The 14,291-nt window shown below is 35.1% G+C and overlaps 1 protein-coding gene across 1 annotated transcript; it reads right to left on the bottom strand.

Moving 5' to 3' along the window:
* Positions 1-3,838: 3,838 nt before the first annotated feature.
* Positions 3,839-9,596, bottom strand: LOC110029852 (4-coumarate--CoA ligase-like 4). The gene is made up of 5 exons (XM_020732317.1): positions 9,027-9,596; positions 6,313-6,997; positions 4,688-4,833; positions 4,524-4,591; positions 3,839-4,100 (listed from the first exon to the last, which is right to left on the bottom strand). The coding sequence occupies exons 1-5, from the start codon at positions 9,522-9,524 to the stop codon at positions 3,878-3,880; spliced, it is 1,620 nt and encodes a 539-aa protein (XP_020587976.1). The 5' UTR covers positions 9,525-9,596; the 3' UTR covers positions 3,839-3,877.
* Between the last annotated feature and the right edge of the window lie 4,695 nt (positions 9,597-14,291).

Genomic DNA, 14,291 nt, shown 5'->3' with positions numbered 1-14,291 from the left:
ACGCACCCCCCAACACCCCCCCCCCCCCCCCCTCTCCTAGATTTCAATGCATTTCCTAAGGTTCCCTCGACAGAGTCTCATCTATTTATCTCTATCATTCTATCTATGATACAAGATCTTTTATCTAGATGCTGCGAGCATGAAGTTCGTATACAAACTCTGTAAAAAGACCATTCTATCTGGAAAATGCTCTCAGAGAATGATAAATTGTACCCGAGAGTTTGTGAGTCAACAAATCATCCTGAATGCATTCTCACAACATAATGTATACTAGATCTATGTGGTGTGTTTTACTTGTAGTGTATTGAAGCATTTTACTTATGGTGTGTATCTAAGTCCAATGTGGTGTATTGAGGTACATATATTGAGCTTTTAACATCCATTTAGCAAGTTTTTCATAGAATTTATTTTTTAAAATATGTTTAATAGAAGTAGGTTAGAGCCCAGGGATTAAGATGAGCTATGGACAAGTCGTTGGGCTTCTGAAAACGTCTCGAACACAAAGGAAGGTTAAAAATTTCAAGATGGAAGATGAGAAGAAGAATCCATGAGCCATCTTAGTTCTAGACATTTCAAGTTGTATAAGAGCGAAGTTTGATCACCCATTTTTCTTCGTTCTTCTATAGTGCACTGTGATACCCTGATGCACTGGTGTTTTCTTATGGTCTTTTGTTATGTTTTTTATTGTGTTTATTATATTTTTATTTTATTTGCATGCTAAAATATGATATATTTCCAAGTTTTTTTTTTGTTTCTGATTTAGCCTAAATTTATATTAGAATTTTAGGATAATTTTTCTATGTCAACTAATAATTTAAACAAAAAATTGTCATAATCAATGTTTGAAATAAAAAAAAAATGAATCACGTCACTTAGAATTGCATTGCATATAACTTACTTTTAAATGAAGCCGAGGGTTTTGGTGGATGGGGTTAGGTGTGCTTGTTTCTACGATTGGTGAGGATCATCACCCTTCAAGTGTGCTAACTCCCTTTTCATACTCGACATGGTCTTAAAATTTTTTACGCATGCATAATTAATAGCTGCAAAACTTTTACACAACCTTTCAAGCTTAATCAAACTAACAACATCAACTTAATCAAATCAAACAACCATTCTTCAATTGTTGAGTCAATAAAAAAATTTAATCATCTCTACACAATTAAGTCAACATATCTCTTTCCAAGTAGGTCGTGAGTCCAAGTGAGTTGGCCTGAGTTCACTCCATTGTGTGAGTTAAACACATAAGTTCCATTTCCTTAGATTATGGTTGAGTCTTTATTTTATTAGTAGAACTCACCTTAGTCTAGGTTTTGAGGCAATCTTGTTGGCCTTATCATTGAGCTAGTTTCTTTTAAATTTTTTGATGGCTCGTGCCGTCGTACTTAAACCCTAAATCTTCTAACTAAAATTATCAATATAAACTAAATATCAATTTTTAACTCCCAAGTGTATGATAGACTAGTGTAATCATACTCCTTATCTGTTAGCTTCTGACAAAAATACTTCTAAGTTTAAGACAATTCATTTTTACTTTCAAATGAAGCATACTTAAAAAATAAACTTTGATATCAACATAACTAAATAACTAATATTTTAATTAAGAGTTTTCCTAGAAGATTAACCCTTTATTGGATGCAAGTAACTAAAAAGATTTGCCTCTTTAGTGTTATCACACCCTAAAATTAATATAAAACAAATCCTACCTTTTTAGTAAAAGGAAAAACTTCTAGTACAAAGAAATCCAGAATGGTGAAATAATCTCTTCATGATTCCATTGTAGGATGGTACTTTCATCCCTTGAGGTGATATATTATACTTGATGTTGTATTCAATCACCAGTGAAAATTTTTAAAACTCTACGCGTGGTTTACACATTCTAGCTTGTTATGATGTATCCCCAAATGTAGGCATCCCCTCATAAAATTCATTTCACCTTTGGTTACATGAACGATACATCTGTCAATCTTTATAACACAACTTAATTTTTGTAACCCACTCTTAGTAACAAATATTCATTTTAAATTAAATACATGTCTGGCATCTTTATGGTTGTGGTAACAGTCATCAAACATCTTTAATGTGAATGACCTCACTCTCGTCATCTAGCAAGCCTTATTATAGAAACCTAATAAGACCATGCCTTGATTCCTCTCCCCGTTCTTCTTAACCCACTCTACATTCAAGCTAAAATAAATTGAATATATTGAATTAAGGATCAATTAGATTTTAAAATACTTATTTGAAACAACAAGGACATCACTGATCCTAATCCATCTTGAATAGCAACCACAATAGCTTTCATGTTGTCTCCAACTCTTTCATTCTGCCACTTCTTGCTCTTGAAGTTCCCTTCTTATGGCATTAAATACACTTTCTTGATGCTTTAGATTTTGAATGAGATCTATTATGAAAGTTCTTAATACTTAGAAGCTATGATCTTCCTCTTGTAACTAACATATCTCTTTTCTTGTCACATTTGTTCTCTGATTTTCTTTGCACGTCCTTAAACATATATATGCATAAACACAATTTATATCAATTTTAAGATTTTCTTGTCATAAAGCGGTGTATCCACTATATGTTCACATTTCTTCAAAAACAAAATAAGAAGGATGATAGCTCGATCTACTTCCTTAATCCTCACATCAATATTTTTGGGTCAAGAATGATTCATAGCTCTTTAGTGTTCGCTATATCTAACAAATGTTGATGAATGAGAAGTGTTTTAATCTTGATTCATCATTAGTTGAAATCGTTCTTTTTGCAAATTTCTCAATTTTGAACTTTGGTGTAGCTATAATTGCTAATCATGAATGACTTTGACACCAATTGTTAAAAAAAATATTGAATCAAAAATAGGAATTGCAGTAGAACATACAACAGTTAGAAAATAGAGGGGAGTGTGTGAGATATATATATATATATATATATATATATATATAAGAGGAATTTGTTTTGTTATTGAATCAAAAAAATGACCTCTCGACCTCACTTCCAAAATTAAAACTCCTTTGACTACTAAATAACTTAAACAAATGTAAAAAAAAAAACATCATGGACATTTTGCATGTGATTTTTATTATGGAATTTATTTTTTCTTGAATAAAAAGGGGAAAAAATAGTCCCAGTAGGCACAACAACTATTGTAACTTAAAAATAAAAGGATTTAAATAGATGCCACAAAATTTTTATGTCGTTCTATGGAAAAATTTGCATACATGGCACACAAATTTTTATGTATTTAAATCTCACACCTAAACTTTCATATTTACATACTTAGCATTTTGTTGTTTGTGTAAATATGAATGTTTTGAAGGGAAATATGCAAATGCATAAGAATTGTGCGCTATTTATGTAAATGCCCCTGCTTAGATACATAAGAATCGAGTGGTACCCATGTGAATCTTATGAACAGACCTCAAGAACAATAACAGCGGTAAATCTTACACGCAACAGATGCTATTTGCCCCAATGACAGAAATTCAATCATGTTACTTATTTATCCTCATCATTCCTCTCACAAAATTTCCAATTAAAATGGATGTCAGTATCACATTTTCTTTTGGCATGCATTTCATGTTTTATATAATTTCATTTCATTTAAGTTCTATTGAACTTGAATATAATTCGTGGCTTCTTGAAAAATTTGGCTAAAGTAAGCTTGAACCTTGTTCAAGGTTATGTTTTTTTCATTTCATGTTGTTGAGAACCAAGAACTGTATCGAACAACACCGGAGATATGTTGCAAATGGGCCAATTTAACCATTTTCTCATCACAAAGTGTGATTTTCTTAATTCAGTGTCCAAACCTTTAATATATATATCAAAAAAAAAAAAAAAACAAACAAAATAGGATTATGGAGGGAGTATTTGTTCAGAGCAAGGAGATGCAGGTGGCGTGCTGTATGAGATCTTTACGCAGTATCTTTCCCGACGGATTCTTCGGGATCTCCTGCACAAAAGCCACACGTCTAATCCTCTTGTATGATGCTACTTGTTTTCTTATGAAATCTATTACCATCGACTCTGATAGCTCGCTTCCTTTCCTCCTCACAACATAACCCATTGGATACTGCCCAACCTCCTTGTCTGGAAACCTGCACAAAACTAACTTGATTAATAATATTTCATCAAAGCAAATACCCTATAAAATGGCCCAAAAAATTCTTCACTAAATTTTAATTAAAAAAATTTACAGTCAATGCCCAACCAATTTTTATGCATTTGTGCATTTGCATATCTAACACCTAAATCTCAATTTTTACATACATAATATCAAACATGAAAATGTGTATGTCACTCTTTAAAAATTAAAATGACGGTATTTTTTATGTTATATGAGACATTTGGTACTATAGATGTATGAAACAAAATTTACGTGGTAAGACATCTAAATACATTGGAACTGGGGAGGATATGCATGTAAATGCCACAAAGTTATTTTCTTTAATAAAAATGAAATACCAAGTCATACTCATATTCAATCAACTTTAAAGACAAAAGTGAGGAGTAAACATTACGGGATCACAGCAGCATCAATGATCTCTGGATGCTTTAGCAATAAGTCCTCCAACTCCGCGGGCGCCACCTGATGAAAGCCAATTTCAATGGCAGATATGATCAAACGACTGAAATATACAGCACTCATCTCTGACGCCATTATGAACGGTCAGATGAAACTCACCTGGTAAGCCTTGTACTTTATGAGTTCTTTGATGCGGTCGATCACAAAGAGGTAACCATCCTCATCAATGTAACAGAGGTCTCCTGTTTTAAGCCAGCCTTCCTGGTCTACTGTTAATTTGGTCGCCTCGGGATTATTAAGATAACCTATATATTTTCACGTAAAAATATATTAATTTAATATATATTCCATATTCAACATAAAATTTAGGGTTCGTCGTGCTCCAGTTGTGTGGCTATGTTAATTACCCTTTTAATAAAAGGTATGATTTATTGCAACTCAAATCGAATCTTTTTTAAGTCGTAAATGCTGGTTAAGTATTTAAAATTTCGAAAAATTTATAAAAAAAATACACTCAATTCCTATGTTTTTAGGTATATAACACCCAAACATAAAATTTTTACATAGCATTTACATACATAGCACTTAATTCCTATGTATTTACATATCTAACACTAAAATTTTCTTTTTACGTTCATGCCGCTGAAATTTTTCATATCACATTGAAAATATCATTGTTTTAAATATTAAAAATAGAAAAATAACTTTTCTGCATAGACAAGATAGTATATATGTAAAAAAAGAAGTTTAGATGTTAGATATGCAAATACATCAGAATTGAGTGGTATGTATGTAAATCTTTCATTATTTTATGTATAGTGTTATTTTTGTTGCCATATAAAAGATTTATGCGGTATAAATGTAAAAAATAAAAACCAGATATTAGATTTATAAATGAATAAAAATTGGGTGTTATGCATCTAAATGTCCATAAATTTTAGGCAAAACATTATAAAATAGTATTTTTATAAGTTCAATATTTTAAATTGACAATTTATAAAATAAAATTTTAAAATTGACATAATCACCCTGCAATTTACCACACGGCGAACTAGCAGATTTTGTGACAATGTTTATAAATTAAATTCTGTCTTTTTTTTTTTGAAAGACTTCAAAACTTTTAAATTAATTTAAACCTTTAATACACATCAAATAAAATAATACGGCAATGTTGCAGATCATGATATTGTATATATATATATATATATATAAGAACTACTTAATAAGCATTAACACGTGGCAAACTCAATTTAAATATGTAACTCAATTTTCAAGTATATAACACCTAAATTCTTATGTTTTTACACATTTAACATCTAAATTTTTATCTTTTATAATTAAACCATCCAAATCTTTAATGTGACATTTAATTTTTAAAAAAATAAAATAAATATTTTCATGCATCCTAAAGAAATAAATAAGAACTACTTGATAAGCATTGCATGTATAACTTTCTAAAAAACAGACATTATAAAATATAATTAAACGTAGATAAGATAAGATTCTGCCGCCGAAAAGATACAGTTAATACAAAAATAGATAATCTTATAACAATGATGTTAAATAATAAATAAATTAATCATGAATTTAACGATAATGAAAATATTTTTTAAGAAAATAACACATGGCAAACTCATCACCCAGAAGGCACGCAGGCCTGATTTCATCAATTTTATAAATTTTAACTTTACTTTGTAATTTTTAAATATTAAATTTATTTAAAAAAAAGTCATTTTTAAAACTTTTGCCTAAATTTTATAATTTAAAAAAAAAAAAGAAATCACCTTTGGTTACGTAAGGTCCGCGTAACCAGAGCTCCCCCTTCCGATTGACCGGCAAGAACTCCCCACTCACCGGATCCACAATCCTCGCTTCCGTATTCTGCACTAGCAACCCTACCGATCCGTACCGCCTGCTCTCCTCCTCCGTAACAATCGACGATCCCAATGCGGTCGCCTCTGTGAGTCCATACCCCTGCAATATATGAACCCCCGGAAACTTCTCCCGAAATTCGTCCACCATCTCTCGCCCCAGCGTCGCACCGCCGCAAGCCACCTTCTTCACCGTTCCCAAAGATAAAACCTTATCCGACCCCACCATGGCCACCAACACAGGCGGGACTATCCCAATATGTGTTGCCCCGTAATCTGCCGCTGCTCGGAGCATCTCCTCCATATTAAATCTCGAGATAATCACCACCGTCGATCCTATTGTCAGGTTTCCGATGGCAAATGCTGCCATGCCGTATATGTGGAACATCGGCACCGTGCAGATGAACGTTTTCGACTTCACGCCATCAGCTTTGAGGTTCGTGTGGAAAATCCAAATCGCGGAGATCAAGTTCCGGTGCGTGAAGATTACCCCTTTGCTTTTGCCTGTGGTTCCGGAGGAGTAGAGAATCATCGCCGTGTCGTCTTGGCTCACTGGTTCGCGCGGCGGCGAGCGCTGATGGCTGTCGGTGTCCGTCCACTGTTTAAACCATCAACGATGTTTATATATACATATATATCTTTTCGGTGACGTGCTGTAAACAAATTATTTTTAAAATAAAATAAAGATTCTTCTTAACATTGAGCATAATAAATTTTAAAAGAGTTAACTTTTATAAGTTAAAACGGATTTATTTTGAGGCAAGTGGCTCAGCCATATTTATACATACATATTACCTATACATATGTAAGTATGTATGCGCGCATACACGCACACACAACTACATACATAGTATGCATCAAAAAGAAATCTACACTGTTCTTAGAGAGTTATCAGTCTAAAAGAGAAAAGTATGACAGGAGCAGATCCATGATACCTAGCCAACCGAACGAGTCAAAAATGTAAAAGAAGAAGATTGGGTGATTTGAGCGTAAACAATCCGACCAGAAACAGACAAGAGAATATCCTAGTCTTCCGTTGTAGAAGGTTGACCCGATGCGATAGCATATCCCGCAGTAGTTCCGACCGAGTGAAAGAGACAAATCCACAAAGTATCATTAATCATCTCATGGAAACATGAATACTCATCATCAAGGATCAGAGATATTCAACTAGGTTGGGTTAGCCAACTAAACCATATTGACAAAGCTCAACTGACAGAGTTGACCTCATCAATTCCAATCAAAAAATCAATGAATTTACGTTGGTCGACTTTTGAAAAATTTCCCAAAGACTTGGTGATTCCAATTTTGAAGTCATTTCTAATGGTTTTTCAACTAAATAAATTGTACACTCCTCGTTAAAGTCTTTCGATGCCTTATGAGAATATATTGATGGTTTTTTCGTCGATTTATTCCGACTCATAAACGAACTGTCCAATATCGTTGAAATTAAAGACATCAGTTTTTTCTAGATTAAAAATTGACGGACATTCTACATTAACGGGCAAATTAAACAGTCGATTAAAAAGTTATAAATATTTGAAGCCGCACTTGGTGTCCAGAAGTCCTTGGATATACTCTATTATATCAAACTTTCCCACTTACTTACGCGGTCCCACCGGTGGGAGACAATTTCGATAGCATACACTAGGGCTGTAAACGAGCGAGCCTGAGCGAGCCCAGGCCCGGCTCGTGTTCGGCTCGCTCGAATCTTGCTCGTGTTCGAAATCGGCTCGTGTTCGAAATGGCTCGTGAACAGTGTGTTCGTGTTCGGCTCGAATAACATTTTCATGTTCGTGTTCGGCTCGTGTTCGGCTCGAAAATGGCTCGTTAGAATATAAAATTATTTAATAAATATTATTTTTTTTAAAAAAATAATAATTTTGTCTAAAAATTTTTCAAGGACAAATTTCATACAAAAATTCAGAGATTATGTTAATTTATTTTTTACAAAAAATTAATTAATTATAATTTGTAATATTTAATTTTATGAATATGTATTATGTATATTTATATATATTTATTTTCGAGCAATTCGAGCCGAACACGAGCTAAAAAACTTTTATTCGTGTACGACTCGTTTACATTTCGAGCTTAAAAATTTGTTCGTGTGTTAGGCTTAACGAACGAGCCGAACACGAGCTGCTTAACGAGCCGAACACGAGCTGTTCGCGAACAACGAGCCAAATTGACAGCCCTAGCATACACTCTAAAGTTAACCATTTCTTAAGCTCTTTGATTCAAATCGAAGGTGAAGTTGATTCCAATCTCCATCTATACTTTTATTTAATTCCATCCGTGTTTTTGCACTTGAGTCTTTCTGTTCTTAGAAAAAATGAGATTTTTTTATTTGAATATTCATTTTTCATATTGTATATTTGCATATATTTACCTATCTCACACCTATACTTCAATTTTTACATATATGCGGCTATGTATGTAAATGCCCACATAAAAATTTTGAGATATGTACGTTTGCAATGCATAAGAATTGGGTGTGAGATAGATTTGCGTTTAATTTTTTATATTATGGGCGGCCAAAAAAAATTAATGATAACACTTATAAACCGAGTATCCAAATCTAATTATTTTTCCTTTGATGAAAATTCAGTCCAATTGATACTCACCTCCAGTAACGTTTTCTCTTCGAGGAAGAGGATGGGGAATTCATGGCCGGCGAGCTTCGGGAGGAGGGAACGGGTAGTGAAGGCGAGGACGGGTCTGGAGTCTGCGATCTGGGCCGAAATTTCGGGAGGGGTGTTCAGTGTATTGGCGGTGGTGAGAATGGCCCCGAGGGACATGACGGCCAGAGAGACGATGGGGAAGTAGAGGGAGTTTGGAGAGAGGATGAGGACCACGTTGCCTTTAGAGATACCATGGACGGAGGATAGGAAAGAGGAGAGGCCATTGACGGAGCGCCAGAGATCCGAGTAAGAGAGGCTGCGGCCGGTGGAAGCGTCGATGAAGGCAGTGGTGCCGAAGTGAGGCTGAGAAGAGATGAAGGTTGTGATGTCGAGGTTGGAATTGGGAGGGAGGGGGACGGGATCCCTTTTGCTGTAGAAGATAGAATTAGTGGAGCAGAAGCCGCTTCTTGGGTCGATGTTGGGGATGTTTTGGTGTGCCATAGCAGCTTCTGGTGAAGAAGGAGAAGGTTCTGCGGCTTGATTGGGCTGGGGATGGAGCAAAGGGTCGAGAAGCGTTGAAGTTTAATAGGATGATTTCGCAGCGTAATTGTCTTTTAGTTTCATGGGGAAATTTTAACTAAAAATGGGCCGGAGGCTATCCAAATGGACGTCTGCCATAAATTTTATAAATTATCGGCAAGCGGATTTAGTAGAGGTCAAAAGATTCTCTGGATGACAATTAAATCGGTCAACAAAAAAATTAAAAAAAAAAGGCCAATTTACGTATGGCACAAAATTATCTTGTATTCATGTACCTCACACATAAAACTTTCATTTGCACATTTACGTACGTAATATTTTGGTTTTTTTAAATTAACAGTGAAAGCGTGTATTTCAATTAAAAAATATGATAATAGTACTATTTTTTATGTGAAACTAAGTATTATATATGTGAATTTAGATGTCAAGCACAATTTATCAAATTAAATAATTTTAGATATTTTTTTAAAATGTAATCCATCTTGAATAAATCCATCTCTTCATTGAATTTAATAAATTCAGGATATGAGAACAAAACAACCAGAGAAAATTTTTTTTAATAGATCATTGAATTTAATATTCAATTTTATTAGTTTTTAAGTGAATTAAAGCTAAATCACCACTAAATCTTATTAATAATATGCTATCAAACAACAAGCCGGCAAACACCAAGCTCGCGACGAGGTTTCCAACTGGAATTACTTGCATGAAGCTTCACCCACAAGATGGAAACTGACTAGAAATCCTATAATTAGTGCTCTCCAGCCTTACCCACAAGTTCGAAGTTGGAAAAAATTACTAAGTTATGGCAGTTCATTGTTAAACTTAGGCGTGAGTTGTGGAGCCTGACGAAGTATGAGAACCCTCCTTTGGCAATCATACCATTTATTAGGACTACAGGACATATGTTGAGAAATTAGGATGAAGAAAAATAAGAATCGACACAAGTCCAGAAGAACACACAGAGATTTAATGAGGTTCGACAAAGATGTCTAGACATCGGGAGCAGAGCGGCGATGTCCTTTCAATATTTAGAAAAGAGATTACAGAATAGAGGATAGCTCCTAGGGTTACTAACATGTCTATTTGTAACCCCAGGAGTAAACCCTAAGTACAATATGTAATTATAACATTACCCCTGTAAAGTACCGCAGGGCTTTGCCCCTGCACCCCCAACCTACATAACGTAACTTCCCGATTTGGACAGATTCTTTCGCTCCGCTCCGCTCCGCTCCACTTTGATTCAGCGTCTGTCTCTATAGGGTATATGAGACATACCAAAACGAATCTCTACCTTTGCGAATATCCAGCCCCTTATGAGAAAAGATACATGGGAGTTACACCTGCACCAATGTGGGTGGGGTCACCATGCTTCTCTAGCAACTGCAGACATTCAACAAATCCAAGAAATGCAAGAGCTTGTTGATAGTAATTGGCTTGGTCAACATATCAACTGCGTTTTCATCAGTATGAACCTTCTACAACAGCATCTCACCAGAAGCAATCAATTCTCTGATCTTGTAATACCTGACATCAATGTGTTTGGTTCTTGCATGGTACACCTAGTTCTTAGCCAGATAAATAGCACTTTGACTGTCACAATGCAACTAAACTCCACCTTGCTCAACGCCCAGTTCCTTTACTAGCCCAGCAAGCCATAAGGTTTCTTTTGCAACTTCAGCTACTACCATGTACTCAGCTTCAATTGTAGATAATATCACAATAGACTGAATAGTTGATTTCCAACATGTAGGCCCTCTACCGAGAGTAAACAGATACTCAGTTGTAGGCCTTCTGCCATCTAAATCACCAGCATAATCAGAATCAAAGTACCCCACAACTGAAAGATCATCCTGCTGACTGCAAAAAAATAATTCCATGTCCTACAGTACCCTTCAGATACCTGAAAATCCACTTGACTTCTTCCTAATGTCGGCTTACAGGTTTAGCCATGTATTTGCAGACTTGACTAACAACATGAGCCAAATCAGGATGAGTACATACCATTGCATACATCAACCAGCCAACTGCATTGACATATGGAACCTTTGTCATATCTTTGATTTATGCATATGTCTTAGGCACTATTCTGAAGAAAGCTTAAAATGATTTGCCAAAGGAGTGCTTACAGGCTTTGCTTTGCTTATCTCAAACATTTCCAGCACTTTCTCAACATAGCCTCCTTGAGATAAACATAATCGTCTTGAGTCTCTGTCTCGATGAATCTTCATTCCAAGAATCTTCTTCATAGAACCCAAGTCTTTCATGTCAAATTCATGGCTCAATAAAGCTTTCAAACCACGGACATCATTCATATTCTGTGTAGCAATCGGTATATCATCAACATACAGTAACATAAAAATAATAGAACGATCATCAAGGCTCTTCACATAAACACAACAATCATACTCACATATCTTATAGCCAATCTATCATATATAGGAGTCAAACCGCTTGTACCATTGTCTTGGAGACTGTTTCAACTCACAACGATTTCTTTAACCTGCAAACCAGATGCTCCTTTTCAGGTTGAGTGAACCCTTCTAGCTACTCCATGTAAATCTGCTCCTCCAAATCATCATGCAAGAAAGCAGTTTTAACATACATCTGCTCCAAATACAAATCTCAAATGACTACTAATGCAAGCACTGTCATAATTGAAGTATGTATGACCACAGAAGAAAAGATTTCATCATAATTTATCCCCTTCTGCTGTAAAAATCTCTTTGCTACCAGTCGGGCCTTGAACTTTTCCCCTTCATTTTCTGATACTGCTGGTTTCTTTTTGTACACCCACTTGCAACCAATAACCTTCTTTCCATCAGGAAGCTAAACTAGCTCTCACGTGCAATTTTTCTGCAAAAACTCTATCTCCTCAACCATTACACCCATCCATTTCTCTTTCTCCTAGCTAGTCATAGTTCCTTGAAAATTGGCTGGATCATCACTGCTGATGAGAAGTGCACAAGAGACCAAGCCTCATAACCCAATATGATAGGAGACATTATATTGGTGCGTCTCTATCTGTTTCTGGCTAGATTATAATTCTGCAGATCATTTGGAATGGAATCACCAGTGTTGGATTTGAACCTTCAACTCTCTCAGTTGTTTCTAGATGTTGTTCTAAATTCATCTGCACTGCAACTGAACTGGAACTGTTCCCTTGCACATTGTCTTGATTCTACTGCTACATGGATTGTTCATCAACTGCTACATGGATTGTTCATCAAAAACTGCATCTCTGCTGATCACCATCTTTTTTGCAATCGGATCCCAAAATTTGTATCCTTTCACACTTCTGTTATAGCCCAGAAAGATGCACTTCTTGGATTTTGCATCAAATTTTTATCTTTTATCTCCAGGTACATATACATGAGCAGGACATACCTTTTTGATATGTAAATGATTGAAATTAACCGGATTATCTGTCTATACCTTTTCTGTGATCTTTCCACCCAACGATGCCCAAGTTGATCTATTGATGAGATAACATGTCATATTCACAGCCTCTGCCCAACAACTCTTAAGAAGCCATGCATTCAGTCTCAAACATCTTGCCCTTTCAGTTGAGAACTTGTACATCCTTTCTGCCACACCATTCTGCTGTGGTGTTCTTACGTACTAAAAAATGCCTCTGAATCCCATAATCCTCACAGAACTTCTGAAACTGTGAATCTCTGTACTCTGTGCCATTATTAGACCTCAAATATTTGATCTTTCTACCAGTTTGGTTCTTCACTTCAGCTTTACACAGCTTAAATTTAGAGAATATTTCAGATTTCTGCTTCAAGAAATTTACTCAAAATTTTCTGGAGAAATCATCAATAAAAGTAATCAAATACTGAAATCCTCCCAATGACGATTCCCTAGTAGGGCTCCATACATCAGAATGCACATAATAAAAAATCCCTTTGTAAAAAAACTGACTCTAATCTGTTTTCCAATAACACAAAACTTACAAAGATTGAGCTTGCAGCTTTTAACACCATGCAACCAGTTTTTTCTATGCAATTATGTCATCCCACATTCACTAGATGACCCAGACGCATATACCATAGCTTTGTACTATCATCATCTGATTCTACAGAATGAACTTCACCTACAACTGTACTCCCCAACTGTTTGTAGATATTACCTGCAGTTAACTTTCCTTTCATCTCCGTCAGTGCACCCTTAAAAATTCAATGTTTTCTCTATCCTCATCTGCCTTAGGAATGAAATCATTTCTATGTAAAGTGCCCAAGGAAATCAAATTCTTCTTCAGATCTGGAATATATCTGACTTCACATAATGTTCTAAATGTGTCATCACATATCTTGATTATGACTTTGTCAATACCAATAATATTGCAACATCTATCATCACCTAGATAAACTGAGCCAGAATTAGTTGACCTGTATGAAGTAAACCACTCCATGTTAGGTGTTATGTGATAAGAGTATCATGAATCAAAAAACCATGTATTCGTGAACTGAGTTGATGAAACTGAAAGCATATCATCATCATTACAATCTGAATTGTCACTCTGCACCACATTTATAGACTTTGATGATCCATCATCATTCTCTCCAATCTGTTTATTGAGCTTTGGACAATCTCTCTTTATATGACTGATAACGACTTTATATATGCTTAAAAATACAAGTATTTAATATTGCTGCTAAAAGATTTAATTCGATAACGACATCAAAAACTTAGCAACGGCTATAGATTCGAGAAAGATGTCTA

Source organism: Phalaenopsis equestris, unplaced genomic scaffold, assembly GCF_001263595.1.
Source record: "Phalaenopsis equestris unplaced genomic scaffold, ASM126359v1 Scaffold000002, whole genome shotgun sequence".
NCBI lineage: Eukaryota > Viridiplantae > Streptophyta > Magnoliopsida > Asparagales > Orchidaceae > Phalaenopsis > Phalaenopsis equestris.
This window is presented reverse-complemented; position numbering and strand designations above follow the sequence as displayed.

Bases quoted from the DNA above. Each gene is read 5' to 3' on its own strand.
- LOC110029852 (XM_020732317.1), bottom strand. From the start codon at position 9,524: ATGGCACACCAAAACATCCCCAACATCGACCCAAGAAGCGGCTTCTGC. The intron at 4,592-4,687 runs GTGAGTTTCATC...GGCTTTCATCAG, and splicing joins TAAAGTACAAGGCTTACCAG to GTGGCGCCCGCGGAGTTGGA. The intron at 4,101-4,523 runs GTAATGTTTACT...AGTTTTGTGCAG, and splicing joins ATTGATGCTGCTGTGATCCC to GTTTCCAGACAAGGAGGTTG.